The 19,695-nt window shown below is 44.0% G+C and overlaps 1 protein-coding gene across 2 annotated transcripts in view; it reads left to right on the forward strand.

The window, feature by feature from the left end:
* Positions 1-18,509, forward strand: part of LOC115152190 (ankyrin repeat and BTB/POZ domain-containing protein BTBD11-B) — a 137,098-nt gene extending 118,589 nt beyond the window's left edge. Inside the window, exons 6-17 of one of the 2 annotated variants that reach the window (XM_029696771.1) lie at positions 1,063-1,152; positions 2,594-2,695; positions 3,669-3,762; positions 4,420-4,555; positions 4,820-5,052; positions 10,065-10,243; positions 12,428-12,533; positions 13,849-13,951; positions 14,966-15,047; positions 16,053-16,121; positions 16,418-16,531; positions 16,834-18,509. In XM_029696771.1, the coding sequence (XP_029552631.1) occupies positions 1,063-1,152; positions 2,594-2,695; positions 3,669-3,762; positions 4,420-4,555; positions 4,820-5,052; positions 10,065-10,243; positions 12,428-12,533; positions 13,849-13,951; positions 14,966-15,047; positions 16,053-16,121; positions 16,418-16,531; positions 16,834-17,043 (1,518 nt within the window). In that variant the 3' untranslated portion in view covers positions 17,044-18,509. The remainder of the gene's footprint in view (positions 1-1,062; positions 1,153-2,593; positions 2,696-3,668; positions 3,763-4,419; positions 4,556-4,819; positions 5,053-10,064; positions 10,244-12,427; positions 12,534-13,848; positions 13,952-14,965; positions 15,048-16,052; positions 16,122-16,417; positions 16,532-16,833) is intronic. The other variant, XM_029696772.1, reaches the window with a different exon arrangement.
* Positions 18,510-19,695: the final 1,186 nt, after the last annotated feature.

Below are 19,695 nucleotides of genomic sequence, written 5' to 3' on the forward strand. Positions count from 1 at the left end.
TAGGATTAAGTTTTAGGAATTGTGAAAAACTAAGTTTAAATGTATTTGGCTGAGGTGTATGTCAACTTCCGACTTCAACTGTATATCTGTCAATAGTTTTTTTAAATTTTTGTTGTTGTGTTGATGGAATTTTTGTCCTCAGGGCACCATTGCAAATGAGACAACTAATTCCAACCCTAACCAGAATTCTAACCCTAACCAGAATTCTACCTCTAACCCTAAACACAACTCCTAAGACTAAAATAGCTTTTTTATACGAGCGAGGACTTGAAATATGTCATCACTTCTCTGAATTTTAGTTGGTTTACTATTCTTGTGAGGACTTCTGGTACTCACAAGTTTAGTCAAACATGTATACACACACACACACACACACACATCTAGTGAACCAGCAACATTCATTTTTCAGTTTTTAGTTTGAGGCTGTTCTGAGCTGAGGAACGCAGCTCATTCCCTCCAGACTGCCTCCTGTCTTTGATGTTTAGACTGACTGAGGAGCCCAGTGGAAACACACTGTTCTCAGTGTCTTAGGGAGCTGCAGAACATTACTCCTCTGAGTTTTCCATGATCGACGCCACACGCTACTGTAGTTAATCAAAGTGGCTAGAGGGGGAAATTTCAAACATGGAGTCCAAGTGTGCTGTAAGCATATCCAAGAAGTCAGATACAGGTCAAGCTGAGGATTGTTGCCATGTGTTGATGGCTTTGACTTGTGTTCATGTAACTGCGGTAGTTTGGTGAACCACGCTCGCATGATGAGTAGTAACCTTGTTTAAGACCTGAAGAATTGTGTTAGCTCACCGAGGTAATGCCTAGGCTTTAGCTCCGCGAGCTAACACGGTATTGTGGGCCACAGGAGATACTGTACGTATTCGAACCCAGATGGTCAAACTCACAGTGTAAAGCAGCCATCCACTGTCATACAAAAATGATGTCCTTGACATTTGCTTCATATCTGCTTTATTCAACTCACATAACCCTGAACATCTGGACTATCTGTCAAACAAAACCCTAACTGTAATGTGACCAATGTATCTTCTGACCCCCTCTGATGTACATCAGGGAATGACCCCTCTGATGTACGCCTGTGTGAGAGGGGACGAGGCCATGGTCCAGATGCTGTTGGACGCTGGAGCAGACATCAACAGTGAGGTTAGTGACGATGACAACACCATGTTATGTAGAATGATTTGTATGTAGCCTGTTCCCAGATCTGTTTGTGTTGTCTTGCTAACTCCTATGGTCATTGTCTCGTTTGGCGTGATCATCCTAATTTATGTGTTGTGAGACAGGAGAAAACCCAGATTGTGCTGTCCCTCATCTGTCCCCACTCCTCTCCTGTTGCCATGCTGTATGTATAGTGGTCATAATCATGAGGCACGGGCCGCCATGCTGTTTACTGTACACAATTTAATGACACACTGTTTACAGTTGAATTACACAGACATAACTGTAAGTTCACCTTTTAGCTATTCCTTTGGTACAAAGAATGATAAGAGAACATTAAATAATATACTAATATGTTTGAGGCATTTCTCAGGTAAGCTTTGGGGGATCTTTGGTTGTAGCCTAGTTACATGTAATGGTGGCCTATGCCTGTTAGTCCTAGTCTTGTTGAGTCACCTCATGACTGTGTAACCCACCAGCCATCACGTCAGAATTCATGTCGGCCATGATAGTGGTAACCCCAGAACAAAGCACTCAACACAACACTCCAGTAGGCTGAGGATGGTTTATATCATTGGTTATTTTGAACGCTCGTTATCATCACAATGAGGTCATAATGATTCATCTAAATAAAGTTAAAATGGAGCACGGGACACTGTTTGTTGCTTCCGGTATTTCTGAAGAACCGCACACACCAGGTCAAATAGAATAAACATGTGTTACTTCTGCCTCCGTGTATCCTCAGAGTAATTAAGGTCAGGAAAAGTAAATTAAAGCAAAGCAAATTTGAGAAAAGTCAATTAGAGAAAAGCTCAAAATGAGTGTCCGCTTCAGAGACTCTGAGAGTTGCTCGAGGGAATTGTGTGTGCTTCGTTCACGGGTCTCTGCTCACAGCCTCACATTCATGTGCTCCCAGTTGTTGTCTCAACCCCTGATTGACTGTCTGCCTGAGAGGAAATGTGGTCTAGTTACTGAGGTTAGGTCAACTTAGGTCAGCCTTGGACTCCAGACAGACAGACCAAGGCTGGAAAAGATTGAAAAGTGGAAAGTATCATTGAGTACTACACTGTTAAGCAGAACTAGACAGAATCGACTGAGTTGGTTTAGCAACAAAATATGCAGGATGTCGGCTTTTGCCGCAGGCTAACTAGCTAATTACCTCAGGGTCGTATTCATTAGGGCATGCAACGGAAAAAGTTTTAAAAGCGAACAGAAAACAGAAATTAGCTTTTTTTTATTGTCTGTAAGTCCAAGTAGACCCTCCCTGTTTCAATCACCCCCCCCCCCCCCCGTTTGGTGCCTAATGAATACGACCCAGCTCTCCTTCCTTTAGACTCCCTCCTTTAGCTGCTTGTCTTTGCTGCATAGACTAGAATTTTAATGGCTTTATATCTCTCTCCCCTGAACCTCCCTGATGACTTCCCAGGTGCCAAACACAGTGCACAAGCACCCCTCAGTCTACCCCGAAACGCGCCAGGGGACACCTCTCACTTTCGCCGTGTTACACGGACATGTCCCTGTTGTGCAGGTAGTGATGTCATCCTTTCTCACCTCATTGTGTTTTCTGTCTGTCCACCTCTCATTGTGCATCATATAGTGTCATGCAGGGTGGGGGTAAATTCCATTTCAATTTAGACAATTCAGGAATAAAAAATTTTTTTACATCTTAATTGAAAAGCATTGAGAAAAATTTGAATTAGAGGTTTGGTTTACTTCCTGAATTGACTGAATTTAAATGGAATTGACCCCAATCTTGGCGTCATGGTTATTATTATCATGACATAAATGGTGATAATAACAGCTAAAATGTGTTTTCTCCTAATCCTATGTATGTAATGTCTATTTAATGTCATTGAATGCTGAGTGACCTGAGCTTGAAAACCCAATGGAAACTGGTTGAAATGAAATGTGCTAGTTTGAACGATTGTGTGATTCTCTACTTCCTCCTGGTGAAGTGCACGTGGCACACAGTGCATTAACTTAATGGAAACAGGACAATCTGTTTGTCCACATTGCTAATGGTTATTAAACACAATGGACCAACATCGCAACGATCTTTCCACTGAACTGCTAAAACTAATTAGCTCTACTTGTTCAATGAAAAGGTGTAGCAGGACTTTTTCCACAGCCTCATCGAGGGGTTTCGGAAGTACATGGAAATCACATGGGCGGAAAGAAGAAAAACAGGATTTGTGGTTGAATAAATGCAGCTTTAGTGTTCAGGCTCTTTGGGGTAGAACCTTCCCTAAGCACCTGTAATGTTCAGTCAGATTTGGTTGGGGGCTTTTCAGTTTCATAATTTCACACTCCATTTCCCAAGCCATCTGTTCTGCCAGGCTGTAAAATTGTACTATCCAGTATGTGGTTCAGGTTGTGCTGTCTGAGTCTATGTTGGTGATGGGCCACTGATGCTCATACCAACCCTTCAGAGAGTGAGGATAAGTCTGACTCCCCGTTTCTCCCCCCTGCCTTAACCCTGCCTCACCCACTGCCCTCCACAGCTGCTACTGGATGCTCGGGCCAACGCAGAGGGCTCCCTACAGGACGGCATGGAGAACTACACAGAGACCCCGCTACAGCTGGCCTCCGCTGCAGGTACACTACTGGAACAGCATGCCTCTGACAGCCTGCAGACAACCTTGCACAGCCAATGTGGCCAACATCATGATGGCACTGCTGATAATATCCACAAGATGCAGTAGGATGTTATGAATAGGTCCTGGAGTTTGGACTGACCACCTGCCTAGAGAAATCTCAGGGCCCTAAATTGGGGAAATAATTCAGCACTGTTTCTGGGAGATCTAGCGTACTCATGCGCACACACACACAGACACCTTGCAGGCATACAGATGTAGGATCTTAATTTGAGTCAGTTTGGAAAATAATCCTGCAGCAACAGGAAATGTGAATTATTATGTGGATTTGAGTTAATGGACATTTTTTGTATGGGTTGATACATTTTTCATTAGGGAAAGTCAATTGTGATATTTTTAAGTGGAAATTACAACATTTTGAATCCTTTTTAACCTTGAATACACTTCTCAGCAACAGAAAGGTGGTCAAATTAAGATTTGACATCTGTAGGCACACTAGCGAAAATGTTCACACAAACACACACCTACGGCCTCATGTACACATGCATGGATTGACACACATTCTCATACACAAATTCCTCATACACACATCCCTCATACACACATTCTCAGCTCAACTTGACCCAGAACTTGACCTGCAACATTCTATTCCCCCTAGGTAACTTTGAGCTGGTCAGTCTGCTGTTGGAGCGGGGAGCAGACCCCATGGTGGGAACTATGTACCGTAATGGCATCTCTACAGCCCCTCAGGGAGACTTGAACTCCTACAGTCTAGCAGCAGCACATGGACACAGGTAACACTTCCATAGTATGATCAAAACACTTTACTGAGAAAACACATCTTTCTCTCTCTGCTCTCTCTCTTTCTGCGCCTCTGTCTCTCTGCCTTTCTTTCGCATGTGTGCACGCACACACACACACACACACCAGACACCCCCTCCCCCCACACACTCACATTGCATCGTCTTGTGTTGACATCATCATACCTTGCATTATCACTACATTATGACAACTATCACTACTAACAAATATTTCTGTCTGCTATCCTCCACGTACAGGAACGTGTTCCGTAAGCTGCTGTCCCAGACAGAGAAGGGGAAGGGGGATGTGCTGTCCCTGGAGGAGATCCTGGCTGAGGGGACAGAGGAGGAGAGGGGCCTGGAGGAGAGGAGCCCCTCCCAGCTGGACCTGGTCCGGACAGGCAAGGCCAAGCTCAAGGCCCTGAGAGAGGCCATGTACCACAGCTCTGAACACGGACACGTGGATATCACCATCGACATACGCAGCCTGGGTGAGTGCATACTTGGTAACACTTTATTTGGATAGTCAGTCCATCTATATGGTATAGATCAGTGGTGGCTGGTGGCACTTTAAGTCGGAGGACAGGCTAGTGGCTGGAACGGACCAAATGGTATCAAACAAATGGTTTCCATTCCATTCACTCCATTAATACCATAATTATGAGCCATCCTCCCCTCACCAGCCTCCTCTGGTATAGAGGCTCAATAAACAATCAATAGACCAGATCAGTAACATGTCAAGTTGTCAACTGCATGTCTGTGACCTTGTAACAGGAAATGATCTACAGATGTTTGACTTTTCACTTAGTTTCAAATCAACTGCATATTTTTTTATTTATTTTTTTATTTCACCTTTATTTAACCAGGTAGGCAAGTTGAGAACAAGTTCTCATTTACAATTGCGACCTGGCCAAGATAAAGCAAAGCAGTTCGACAACATACAAAAACACAGAGTTACATATGGAGTAAAACAACATACAATCAATGATGCAGTAGAAAAAATAAGACTATATACAATGTGAGCAAATGATGTGAGATAGGGAGGTAAAGGCAAAAAAATGCCATGGTGGCAAAGTAAATAAAGTATGGCAAGAAAAACACTGGAATGGTAGATTTGTAGTTTGAAGAAAGTTAAAAGTTAAAATATAAATAATATGGTGCAAAGGAGCAAAATAAATAAAATAAATAAATACAGTAGGGGAAGAGGTAGTAGTTTGGGCTAAATTAAAGATGGGCTATGTACAGGTGCAGAGATCTGTGAGCTGCTCTGACAGCTGGTGCTTAAAGCTAGTGAGGGAGATAAGTGTTTCCAGTTTTAGAGATTTTTGTAGTTCGTTCCAGTCATTGGCAGCTGAGAACTGGAAGGAGAGACGACCAAAGGAGGAGTTGGCTTTAGGGGTGACCAGAGAGATATACCTGCTGGAGCGCGTGCTACAGGTGGGTGCTGCTATGGTGACCAGTGAGCGGAGATAAGGGGGGACTTTACCTAGCAGGGTCTTGTAGATGACCTGGAGCCAATGTGTTTGGCGACGATTATGAAGTGAAGGCCAGCCAACGAGAGCATACAGGTCGCAGTGGTGGGTTGTATATGGGGCTTTGGTGACAAAACGGATGGCACTGTGATAGACTGCATCCAGCTTGTTGAGTAGGGTATTGGAGGCTATTTTGTAAATGACATCGCCGAAGTCGAGGATTGGTAGGATGGTCAGTTTTACGAGGGTATGTTTGGCAGCATGAGTGAAGGATGCTTTGTTTTGCGAAATAGGAAGCCAATTCTAGATTTCACTTTGGATTGGAGATGATTGATGTGAGTCTGGAAGGAGAGTTTACAGTCTAACCAGACACCTAGGTATTTGTAGTTGTCCACAAATTCTAAGTTAGAACCGTCCAGAGAAGTTATGCTGGATGGGCGGGCAGGTGCAGGCAGCGATCGGTTGAAGAGCATGCATTTAGTTTTACTTGTGTTTAGGAGCAGTTGGAGACCACGGAAGGAGAGTTGAATGGCATTGAAGCTCGTCTGGAGGGTTGTTAACACAGTGTCCAAAGAAGGGCCAGAAGTATACAGAATGGTGTCGTCTGCGTAGAGGTGGATCAGAGATTCACCAGCAGCAAGAGCGACATCATTTATGTATACAGAGAAAAGAGTTGGCCCAAGAATTGAACCCTGTGGTACCCCCATAGAGACTGCCAGAGGTCCAGACAGTAGGCCCTCCGATTTGACACACTGAACTCTGTCAGAGAAGTAGTTGGTGAACCAGGCGACGCAATCGTTTGAGAAACCAAGGCTACTAAGTCTGCCGATGAGGATGTGGTGATTAACAGAGTCAAAAGCTTTGGCCAGGTCAATGAATACGGCAGCACAGTATTGTTTCTTATCGATGGCGGTTACGATGTCGTTTAGGACCTTGAGCGTGGCTGAGGTGCACCCATGACCAGCTCTGAAACCAGATTGCGTAGCGGAGAGGGTTCGGTGGGATTCGAAATAGTCGGTAATCTGTTTGTTGACTTGGCTTTCGAAGACCTTAGAAAGGCAGGGTAGGATGGATATAGGTCTGTAGCAATTTGGGTCAAGAGTGTCACCTCCTTTGAAGAGGGGGATGACCGCAGCTGCTTTCCAATCTATGGGAATCTCAGACGACACGAAAGAGAGGTTGAACAGGCTAGTAATAGGGGTTGCAATAATTTCGGCAGATAATTTTAGAAAGAAAGGGTCCAGATTGTCAAGCCCAGCTGATTTGTAGGGGTCCAGATTTTGCAGCTCTTTCAGAACATCAGCTGAATGGATTTGGGAGAAGGAGAAATGGGGGAGGCTTGGGCGAGTAGCTGTGGGGGGTGCAGTGCTGTTGAATGCAGTAGGGGTAGTTAGGTGGAAAGCATGGCCAGCCGTAGAAAAATGCTTATTGAAATTCTCAATTATAGTGGGCTTATCGGTGGTGACAGAGTTTCCTATCCTCAGTGCAGTGGGCAGTTGGGAGGAGGTGTTCTTATTCTCCATGGACTTTACAATGTCCCAGAACTTTTTAGAGTTGGAGTTGCACGAAGCAAATTTCTGTTTGAAAAAGCTAGCCTTGGCGTTTCTAACTGCCTGTGTGTATTGGTTTCTAACTTCCCTATTTGTAAACAACATATACATTCTGTAGGCCTTCACAGTAATTACAGTATAGGTACGTGCAGCCTTTGTCAGTATACTAGATATACATTCTCACCCTATACATTGTAATCACTACTGTAAGTCGCTCTGGATAAGAGCGTCTGCTAAATGACTAAAATGTAAATGTAAAATGTAATCTAAGAGATCTATATAGCTGGGGTCATTGCAACCCAGTCACATGAGGTTAGCTATAGATTTTCTGCCTGTGTTGTTGTCATTTTCCCACTGGAATGAAGGCCTGGCTGTTTGTGTAACAACCTTGTGTTTCCCTTTTGTCTCCTAGTTGCACTGAGCTCTGTTAGTGTGTTCTCACTTCAATCACTCACACTTCAGCCACTTAAAGCCTATAATGTTAAGCAAAGATCTTGTAGTTTATTGACAAGATACAGTACCAGTCAAAAGTTTGGACACCTACTCATTCAAGGGGTTTTCTTAATTTGTACTATTTTCTACATTGTAGAATAATAGTGAAGACATCAAGACTATGAAATAACACATATGGAATCATGTAGTAACCAAAAAGGTGTTAAACAAATAAAAATATAATTGAGATTCTTCAAAGTAGCCACCCTTTGCCTTGATGACAGATTTGCACACTCTTGGCATTCTCTCAACCAGCATCATGAGTTAGTCACCTGGAATGCATTTCAATTAACTGGTGTGCAAATAAGTTAATTTGTGGATTTTCTTTACTTCATGCGTTTGACCCAATCAGTCGTGTTGTGACAAGGTATGGGTGGTATACAGAAGATAGCCCTATTTGGTAAAAGACCAAGTCCATATTATGTCAAGAACAGCTCAAATAAGCAAAGAGAAACGACAGTCCATCATTACTTTAAGACATGAAGGTCAGTCAATCCAGAAAATTTCAAGAACTTTTAAAGTTTCTTCAAGTACAGTCGCAAAAACCATCAAGTGCTATGATGAAACTGCCTCTCTTGAGGACCACCACAGGAAAGGAAGACCCAGAGTTACCTCTGCTGCAGATGATAAGTTCATTACAGTTACCAGCCTCTGAAATTGCAGCCCAAATAAATGCTTCACAGAGTTCAAGTAACAGACACATCTCAACATCAACTGTTCAGAGGAGACTGTGTGAATCAGGCCTTCATGGTCGAATTGCTGCAAATAAACCACTACTGAAGGACACCAATAAGAAGAAGATATTTGCTTGGGCTAAGAAACACGAGCAATGGACATTAGACCGGTGTAAATCTGTCCTTTGGTCTGATGAGACCAAATTTGAGATTTTTGGTTCCAACCACCGTGTCTTTGTGAGATGCAGAGTAAGGGAATGGATGATCTCCGCATGTGTGGTTCCCACTGTAAAGCATGGAGGATGAGGTGTGATGGTGTGGGGGTGCTTTGCTGGTGACTCTGTCTGTGATTTATTTAGAATTCAAGGCACACTTTACCAGCATGGCTACCACAGCATTCTGCAGCGATACGCCATCCCATCTGACTTGGGCTTAGTCGGACTATCATTTGTTTTTCAACAGGACAATGACCCAACACACCTCCAGGCTGTGTAAGGGCTATTTGACCAAGAAGGAGGTTGATGGAGTGCTGCGTCAGATGACCTGGCCTCCACAATCACCTGACCTCAACCCAATCAAGATGGTTTGGGATGAGTTGGACTGCAGAGTGAAGGAAAAGCAGCCAACAAGTGCTTAGCATATGTGGGAACTCCTTCAAGACTGTTGGAACAGCATTCCAGGTGAAACTGTTTGAGAGAATGCCAAGAATGTGCAAAGCTGTCATCAAGGCAAAGGGTGGCTACTTTAAAGAATCTGAAAATATAAAAATATATTTTGATTTATTTAACACTTTTTTGGTTACTACATGATTTTATATGTGTTATTTCCTAGTTTTGATGTCTTCACTATTATTCTACAATGTAGAAAATAGTAAAAAATTAAGAAAAACCCTTGAATGAGCACTTTTGTTTGGTACTGTAATTCACAGAAGACAGAAATAGAACAAAACTGTTTCACATAGAAACACCGGATATTCGTCCATAAAAAAAAAACATTATTATTGAATTATTAAACATTCCACCCATGAGGCCAAAGAGGGCGTTTTGGTCATTGACTGCAGGAAAGGGCTACGGGGTTCTTTGGCTGTCCCCATAGAACCATTTGAAGAACTGTTTTTGGTTGCAGGTAGAACCCTTTTGCCTTCCATGTAGAATCCTTTCTACAAATGAGTTCTGTAGAACCCTTTCTACAAATGGGTTCTACCTGGAACCCAAAAAGGGTTCTTCCTGGAACCAAAAAGGATTCTCCTATGGGAACAGCCGAAGAACCCATTTGGAACCTTTTTTTATACACAATGCCTCTTGGTGTGTCTCAGGAGTCCCCTGGACGCTGCACACCTGGCTGGAGTCTCTGCGGACATGTTTCCTGCAGCACCGGAGACCACTGATCCAGGGCCTGCTCAAGGAGTTCAGCTGTATCGAGGAGGAGGAGTACACACAGGAGCTCATCACCCACGGCCTGCCACTCTTGTTTCAGATCCTACGAGCTAGCAAGGTGACTGGATATCAAGGCCTCTATTCAAGAAGTGTCTCAGACGATTGCTGATCTGGGATCAGATCCCACCTCTTGTTCATTATGATCTGAAAGGCAAAACTGATTCTAGATCAGCACTCTTACTCTGAGTCGTGCGCATATGTCGCTGTCTGCCTTCTGCTTTTCTCCCTATCCACATTCCACTTTCTGTCAACGTTCAACCATATTTGTTGCGTAGGGAAATTCGTTTTGCAGGAAGATCATACCAAAAATACACACATTAGAGGAATTTCGAAGGGCAATTCACAATGTGAAGGTTGCCATCAGATCCCAACACACAATCGCCCTCTGTCCCGTGTCTCTATCTCCATGTGCCCCTCTTTGTTTCCTTTTCTCTCCTGACAGTGAAGATAATAATGTCTTCTCACAGCCAGACCCTGAAGAGATAACCTATAGTTGTTCTAATTTCCTCCTTATGGGCCTGGTCAAACGTGGTGCACTAAATACGGAATAGTGTTCCATTTGGAACTCAACCTATTTGTCTTCCTGTGATTGTATAATACAGCCCGCAGCTTCACAGTGACTGACAGAATCACCCAGAGGCCCAATCCATTTCAATTAGTGCCTTAATTTATGATTTATGCCCTCCGGTTCTAACTTACGTACCCATTCTTGAAAAACCCACCTTCTCTCTTTATCCACTCAAGATTCACTGCAGCATTAGATCCAACAGAATATCTCAGTAATATATTAGAACTAGAATCTCCTATTTTGAGTCTCACAATCGAATGCCTTTCATTTCCAGTCTAACTTTTGGCCTGTCATGTAGTAGGGTGTGTGCATTATTGCTGAGAGAGAGATCAGATGAACACACACATGCACATGGGTATTCACACACAAACACACACATACACACACACACAAGCGCACACACACACGTATGCACACTCTCTCTCGCTCTCTCTCTCACACACACACAAACACACACATGGACACACATTGCCCTCTCCTGTCCCATTCCAGCAGCCGCCCTTGTCCCTGTCAGGGTTGATCTATGGCGGAGGCAGTGACCCCATCTCTCTGAGACCCTAGGGACCCCGTCACTGTTTGTCCTGTCATATCCCTGCTAATGATGTGTGACTTCAAGGTAGAACACATTCATCTTCCTCTAGCCAGACGGAGTGTGTGCCAGTCTATTCACACCTCCTTGTTCTCCTTGTTTAACACACACGAGGGAAGGCTGACACACAACAGAGAGGGAGTGACACAGAGAACATTTGTACATTTGTTTTTCTGTTCACGATGTGATATGAGAATTTGCCTGTGTTATGTTTCAGTAGTTCTACTGTGTCTCTCAGGAGAGTATACATCAGGTATCCGTGTGACACATTTTAATAGCTTTTGTTTGTACAACAACGCGAGCTCAGCCTCTGCCTGAAAAGTAAAAAAAAAACACATGAACCTCCTTGTGGAGTGAAGTGGCTGGTAATTGATGTTGGAGGCGTCATGCTAGCGTGGTGCAGGGAGGCAGATTTGTTGAATACACAGGGGAATTGTTCTATAAAGCGCACCGGTCCGTTGTGTATGCGCGCGCGCGTGAGTGCATGCAAGTGTGCGAGACGGGTGTGTGCATGCTACTACCCCTCTACCTTCTCTCCCATAGGCTCTAGTACCACACGCAGTGACTCAGACACACCCTCCGACAGGAGAAGCCCATTCTGTCCCTGGAGACGTCTCACACTCAAGCCCGACACATTACGTTTGTCATCGTCGCATGGATATACAGCACAGACAACAGCATTATAGCTACTGTACATCAGTGTGATACTCACCCCATCCACAGATAAAGGGTGGGAATAAAGGGTGGGTCACCTGATGTCTGCAAGTGGCCTTTACTAATGGTTGACTGTGAGCTACTGTGCTTGATCAGTTAGCCGCCTTTGTGACTTGTGATATTGGAAGATTTGTTAGTGAATGTGGTAGTGGATATCTCTACATGAATATGCCTGTTAAATGATGGGTATGGAGTAACATCGGAACCCAGAACTAAATTCTCGCATAAACGCTGACCTCCGACCTGCTAATGGACTGCGGGTGTTGGGAGAGACTGGGTATGGAGTGTTGTATCTAAGTACACATGTATTGTGGGTATGGAGTGTATAAAACCAGTCTGATGTCTAACCCCTCCTGTCTGTTATGTTCCAGAACGAGGTAATCAGCCAGCAGCTGTCAGTGATCTTCACCCAGTGCTACGGGCCATACCCCATCCCCAAACTCACAGAGATCAAGAGGAAACAGACCTCACGCCTGGGTGAGCGCTACAATTAGGATTTTGACACTTTGCAGCAGTAGCTAGACTTCTACATATACACTACATGACCAATAGTATGTGTACACCTGCTCATCGAACATCTCATTCCAAAATCCTGGGTATTAATATGGAGGTGGTCCCCCCTTCACTGCTATAACATCCTCCGCTCTTCTGGGAAGGCTTTCCACTAGATGTTGGAACATTGCTGCGGGGATTTGCTTCCATTCAGCCACAAGAGCATTAGTGAGGTCGGGCACTGATGTTGTGCGATTAGGCCTCGCAGTTGACATTCCAATTCACCCCAAAGGTGTTCAGTGGTGTTGAGGTCAGGGCTCTGTGCTCTCACCGATCTCAACAAACTATTTCTGTATGGACCTCGCTTTGTGCACGGGGGCATTGTCATGCTAAAAAAGGAAAGGGCCTTCCCCAACATGTAGCCACAAAATTGGGAGCACAGAATCGTCTAGAATGTCATTCATTGTATGCTGTAGCGTTAAGATTTCCCTTCACTGGAACTAAGGGGCCAAGCCCGAACCATGAAAACAGCTCCAGACCATTATTCCTCCTCCACCAAACTTTACAGTTGGCACTATGCATTCGGGCAGGTAGCGTTCTCCTGGCATCCGCCAAACCCGAAATTGTCCAGATGGTGAAGCATGATTCATCCCTCCAGAGAAGATGTTTCCACTGCTCCAGAGTCCAATGGCGGTGAGCTTTACACCACTCCAGGCGACACTTGGCATAGAGCATGGTGATCTTAGGCTGCTTGGCCATGGAAACACATTTCATGAAGCTCCCGATGAACAGTTCTTGTGCTGAGGTTGCTTCCAGAGGCAGTTTGGAACTCGGTAGTGAGTGTTGTAACCGAGGACAGACAATTTTTACACGCTATGCGCTTCAGCACTCGGCGGTCCTGTCTGTGAACTTGTATGTCCTACCACTTCGCGGCTGAGCCGATGTTGCTCCTAGACGTTTCCACTTCACAATAACAGCATTTACAGTTGACCGGGGCAGCTCTAGCAGGGCAGAAATTTGACGAACTGACTTGTTGGAAAGGGTACCACGTTGAAAGTCACTGAGCTCTTCAGTAAGGCCATTCTACTGCCAATATTTGTCTATAGAGATTGCATGGCTGTGTGCTCAATTTTATACTCCTGTCAGCAACGGGTGTCCACATACTTTTGTATATATAGTGTATCACACTGCACAGATTCACATGAACATAGAGACATGTGCCATCTGGTGGCTAAAGATAGTAATAAACTGAGTATTCAGAAGTGACTTGGAATACATGATGAATCTGTGTGCCTTCCAGACCCTCACTTCCTGAACAACAAGGATATGTCAGATGTGACCTTCCTGGTGGAGGGGAAGCCCTTCTACGCCCACAAAGTACTGCTCTTCACCGCCTCCGGCAGGTCAGAACACTGTACTGCACTCTCTCTCTCACACACAGACACAGACACACAGGGCAAGTTTTCCGGACACAGATTAACCTAGTCCTGGACTAAAACACACTTTCATGAGTTCTAATCTTGGATAGGCTTAATAAACTGCATCTGGGCATGTTCCTACCTTTCCCCTTGCCCCTAGATCTGAAATGATTCGGTAAGTGTAAGTGAAATGGTATAAATTCCCCCCAATCTATCTGAGGGAAAGTGAGAGCTTTTCCTGATCAGGTCACTAAAAACTCCTGTCCCCAACTACCCATACATAACTCAAAACCATTAATACCGAGGTCATTTGATCCCCATATTTCAAATGTGCTTGTGTTTCACCATATAGATCTGGATACTTGCGCCATCTGTACTCTGCTTTCACCATTGACACACACACACACACACACACACACACACACACACACAGCGATTGCACATTGGCTACACAACGATGAAAAATATGACTGACTGCAGATACGTGTCGAGACTGTGTCTATATTGTCAGTGCGTTGATCCATAATGTCATTTTCTCTGGCCTTTGGGACCCTAAGAATACTCTCACTTCAGATCCTGTCACATGTCATTAAGGATGATTGACCCGATAGGTCATACAGTGAGTGAGGGCTTGTCACAAGATGGTTGATGTCCTTGACAATGCTCTGTTGACGTGTTCTGGAGATCTGGTGATATCCGTCAAGGGCCTTGTAAAAACCTGGATCATATTTAAATGGATGGGAACCATTACCTTATCTATACCGTAAAATACACCGGTTTCTTTCAGTGATTACGTTTTACTCTGTACCATAGAATACAGTGTATGACTTGATCACAACAGCGATTACAGTTTTCATTGGTGAAGTGTAAAGACCATGATTGAAACGATTGTGAATCAAGGTTTATTACGGTATTATAAACCAAGATAAGGTTTCTAATTCCTCATTTTCTCTATCTGGTTTTGTATTTATCTCTGTCTTTCTCTCTCCTCTCCTCAAGGTTTAAGTCTCTTCTGGCGAACAGACCAGCTGCTGAAAACACATGTATTGAAATCAGCCACGTCAAATACAACATATTCCTGGTATGTTCAAAGAGAAAACAAGCGTTCTGTTTACTTAGATATCTGTTTTCCCCTTACAATCTTATCATATCTATACATAGATCCAGAAACAACCCAGACACGTCAACAGATCCACTCTACCTGTGCAGACCACATGCCCCTTTCCCCTTCCTGTTTGTAATGGGCCATTTTATTGTTGCTCTGAACCCGCTGCCCGCAAGTCGTTGTTAAATATGTGTAATTTACAGTGTTAGGGAAGCTACTCTGAAAGTATAGTTTACCAAGCTACCAGTTACTTCACACTGGAAGAAGTTAGGCTACCCTACAGCTACCCTTAAGAAACATATCGTTGACTTAACTAAAGTTACTTTGAAAAGTAGTTCACTACATCCAAACTACTTAAATGTTCATATGTAAATCTGAAATGTCGTAGACTACAAATTGCATGAACAGAACATTTTTGGGTCAGATGTTAACAGAATGTGTCCATTTAGCCTATTAAACACAACAACTATGTTTCAAGTGAGAATGACTACTTTACCCATATTCTCTTGTTTAGTTCATGTAGTTAGCTACACCACTACAGCAATTATCTCCTGAAAACACTAGCTTGATTTGAATTTAGATGAACTAACACCAAGCTACTGTCAAATGTAGTTCAATTACTAGTTGAACTACATATAGTTCACTACTCCCCAACACATGTCATTTAATTAGCCATTAAGATTTGACCATCTATTGCTTTTATGTAACTTAATAATCAAAGTCATAATTGCTGTGTCTGTGACCGAGTCGTGCAGAAATTATTTTATTTTGGGTGCCCTTTTTTTTTTGAGCACCTGCCCCTTAAAAGGTCTGTGCACGGCCCTGCATAGATCATACAATGTTGTGATACGTTCTCAAAATGGACTGTTCATACAACAACAAAAGAACCCACATTATTTCCTATGACAAATTCATTTCCAGGTGGACTGAGTTTAGGTTTTATGAACGTTGTGTAAACGTCAGGTCTCACTACTGTTACAGCTGGTGATGCAATACCTGTACTGCGGTGGGACGGAGCATCTGCACATTAGAAACACAGAGATTATGGAGGTAAGACTGGTACAGTAGCTCACTTCTGGACTTTGTCAGTCATGCTGAGTCATAACCTCTACGATGCAGTGATACCTAGACTGATATGGATGCATCAATGTAGATACCGGATATGAGAAGATGAGTATTCTATCTGTCACAGTTTGTGAGAAGCAGTAATACAATATATGTCCAACAACATGTAATACTTTACCTAGCCTGGACCCAGATCTGTGTCGTGGTGACCATAGGTCAGGAATTAAGGCAGAGCAAATAGATGCCACCAGGCTATAGCTCCTCTTTTCTGGTGTGTGCAGCTGCTGTCAGCGGCCAAGTTCTTCCAGCTGGAGGCGCTGCAGAGGCACTGTGAGGTCATCTGCTCTAAGAACATCAACACAGAAAGCTGTGTGGAGATCTATAGCCACACCAAGGTGAGGGGGTCGAGTTGAGTTGAGAATGGATGCATATGTGGATGGGTGGGTTTGGGGGTCGGCGTGTGCACGTCTACTGTCTATCCATGTGTGTGTGGGTGTGAGGCCGTAGGTGTGCATGTGTGATCATGTGTAAACATCTTTGCCTGTGCTTGCCTGCCTGCTAGGTGTCTCTGTGTTTGTCTGTGCTGCTGCAGTACGCACTGTAGGCATGTGTGTGCGTGTGAACACAAATGAATAGGTTTGGCATACATCTCAAACTAGGCAACACTCATCTGTTCTCCAACCTTTCGCTCTATCAGTTCCTGGACGCCCCAGAGTTGGCTGCCTACATCGAGGGCTACTTCCTGAAGAACATGGTGGTGCTGATCGAGCTGGAGCCCTTCAAAACGCTGCTGTACGACACACCACCAGGCAGCCCCGCCACGAACGTACTGCTGGACCTGGAGAAAACCCTGGGCATCCGCATCCAGTCCATCCACCTGTCCTCGTCCAAGGGCTCCATCGTCTGATTGGTTGATTGATTGATTGGTTGGTTGATTGATTGATTGAGCTGCTACTGGGACTGGAACTGTCTATCTGTCACCATTGTCCCCAGTACATTACATACCTGTACTGAACCACACTCGACAGTAACGCTATTGAATCACTTGCTGTGCTGACTCACGTCATTGCCATTCCCTTGCAGCCTACTGAGCCTAGGTCCGAGCAGTTAGGCAAAGTGGACAGCGCTGGAACCTCAGAAATTTCCGTAGAGCTGTAGTAAAGCTGATTGATCAAAGCAATAGTGGGACTATATCGCTGAGACCCAGTGAGAAGAGTGTGTGTGTCTGGGATCATTTGTAAAGCTCCAGTCAACATTGCTTCGCTCCTTGACATTAGTCTCCAGACTGCAGTCAGACCTGCCATTGTCCACTTGTATTCTGGACAGAATCATTGTTGGTACTTTTCTTAGCATTGTTCTGCAATCCTACATAGCTTTATAGTCTATTTAGGACTGGACCTAGCCAAACTTAACACAAGAGCAGATCTGGGTTCAAATACATTTGAAATCTAGTCTACCTGGAGTGTCAGATGGGTGGGGTTTGCACTTTTGCGACTAATCTATTGGTTCCATTGCGACAGGGAAGCTCAATTGCCCAGTACTTAAAAGTATTAAAAGGATTTCAAATAGTACTTGAACCTAGGTCTGTTAAATGTAACGGTGATATATGGACATACTGTTTGTCATGTGTTCATATGTTTCAAGGGAGTCATGCAAAGGAGAGAGGTATTGGTATATTCTTCAAGCTACGTTTGGGAAAGCTGGAGAACGCCGGAACACATTTCCTTCCTTCATCCGCTGTTAGAACTGTGTAAATATTGTGAATAAAACACAGAGCTTTGGCTCTTCCTGTAAGTTAATGTATATATCCTACAGATGTTTCTTCTCATGCGTCTCACCATTGAATATTGCTGTAAAAAAAAAATGCTCTTCTTTTCAATGTGTTATCGTTCTGTATGTTTCAAGTTGCATGTCACGAGAATGACTGTTTTGTTTGTGTTCAGTTTGGTTTAAGAGTGGCATGAGACTGTAGGAGTGAGTGGGAGGGGTAGAGGAGTGATACTGTCAGCATGCATCTCTAAATGTGTAGAAGTGTACTGGTGTCTTCATTTCAGGGGAGAACGACAAAGGGCCTGTATTCAAAAAGTATCTCGGAGTGGGAGTGCTGATCTAGGATCAAGCCCTCCTGTCTGTTTCGTCTAATTCATTATGATCTGATAGGCTTAAGCAGGCCCTAGATCAGCACACGTACTGTGAGACATTTTATGGTTAGGGGCCTGGTTCAAAATATTACCAGGGTCTTAAACCGGTCTTAAATCTTAAACCGGAGGAGCGTCTTTTGTGTTTTCCAGACATTGTGAAACCACATGTAAATGTGTGACTTAATATCTGTTTCCTCTATAAAGATTAATATAAAGAATTATATGAATCCTCTCTCGACTGGTACAATTCTTGGCTCGACAACAATCTCAACTATTTTTCCTGCTGTGAAACCTTCAAACCTAAGTAAACGTTTTCCCATTGTTGTTGGAACCTGTGGATTTGCCCTCTGGTGTTCTGTCATTAGCTGGATCCCCCATGGTGGAAGGTTTGGATGGTTGTCTTCGATCCCAGCTAGGGAGTTGGTTCTGTGGTACAACCACACACTTAGCAAGCTGTAATACAGAGAATGAGTTTTAGGTTGCATCCCAATTCTCCACCCTTCTCCCAGTGTGCACTTGCAGTCTTCCAGTCATGGATTTAAAAGTGGTGGAAACTGCCTCCAGCCAATGCTTATGCCAATCCAAGGGTTTTAAATCCATGACAGTGCACACTTTGGGAGAAGTTTGGAAAGTCGGGATGTAGCCTTAGAATACAATCCTGACAACGTTGTCTTGTGCTACTGTTCAACCCATCTGTGATCATTAGACGTGAATGCCTTTAGCCTGGTCTCTAACGGGATATGATCCGTTTCACTGTTGTCTCACTCCGTGAAAGGGGGCATATCAGTTTGGATTCTGGGCTAGAATGTCTGCAGAGCACTGCTGGAGCCCAATAGACAGGACTCAATGCTGGGAACACATACAATGCACAGTGTAAATAAGGCAGTATACAAACAGGATTGTGATATTATTAGCAAAGTAACTCTGTTTCTAGAGGGAGAGAACACAAGTGGTCAGAGATAAGTAGTCAGCATTAGAGAAGAGAGAGAGAGAGAGAGAGAGAGAGAGAGAGAGGCAGCCAGTCAGAGAGAAGAGAGAGACACTCGGACGAAGAAGGGAGATGGAGTTTAAAAGGGAGAAGAGAGAATCATTGCCATCGTAACAGCAGTGCAGAGAAAACAGGCGTGTCATTGTCCTCCGCTCTTCTCTTCTCTAGTCAAGAATCTGTGGTTCTACTTTACAGAACAGTGCTATAGCGTCAATGAACTGCTGCATAATGGACTCCCATTTCTACTCTTTTCCGTCTCCACAGTGTTTTCTCCCTTGGCAGTTTATGTGTCAGATTGTTCAGATTCATCGTGCAGTTGGATGTTATTTATTATCAAATCGAGGCCACCATGCTGGCTGCCAGTCTGTCTGTCTGTCTGTCTGTCTGTCTGTCTGTCTGTCTGTCTGTCTGTCTGTCTGTCTGTCTGTCT

This window comes from Salmo trutta, chromosome 17 (genome assembly GCF_901001165.1).
Source record: "Salmo trutta chromosome 17, fSalTru1.1, whole genome shotgun sequence".
Classification (NCBI taxonomy): Eukaryota; Metazoa; Chordata; class Actinopteri; order Salmoniformes; family Salmonidae; genus Salmo; species Salmo trutta.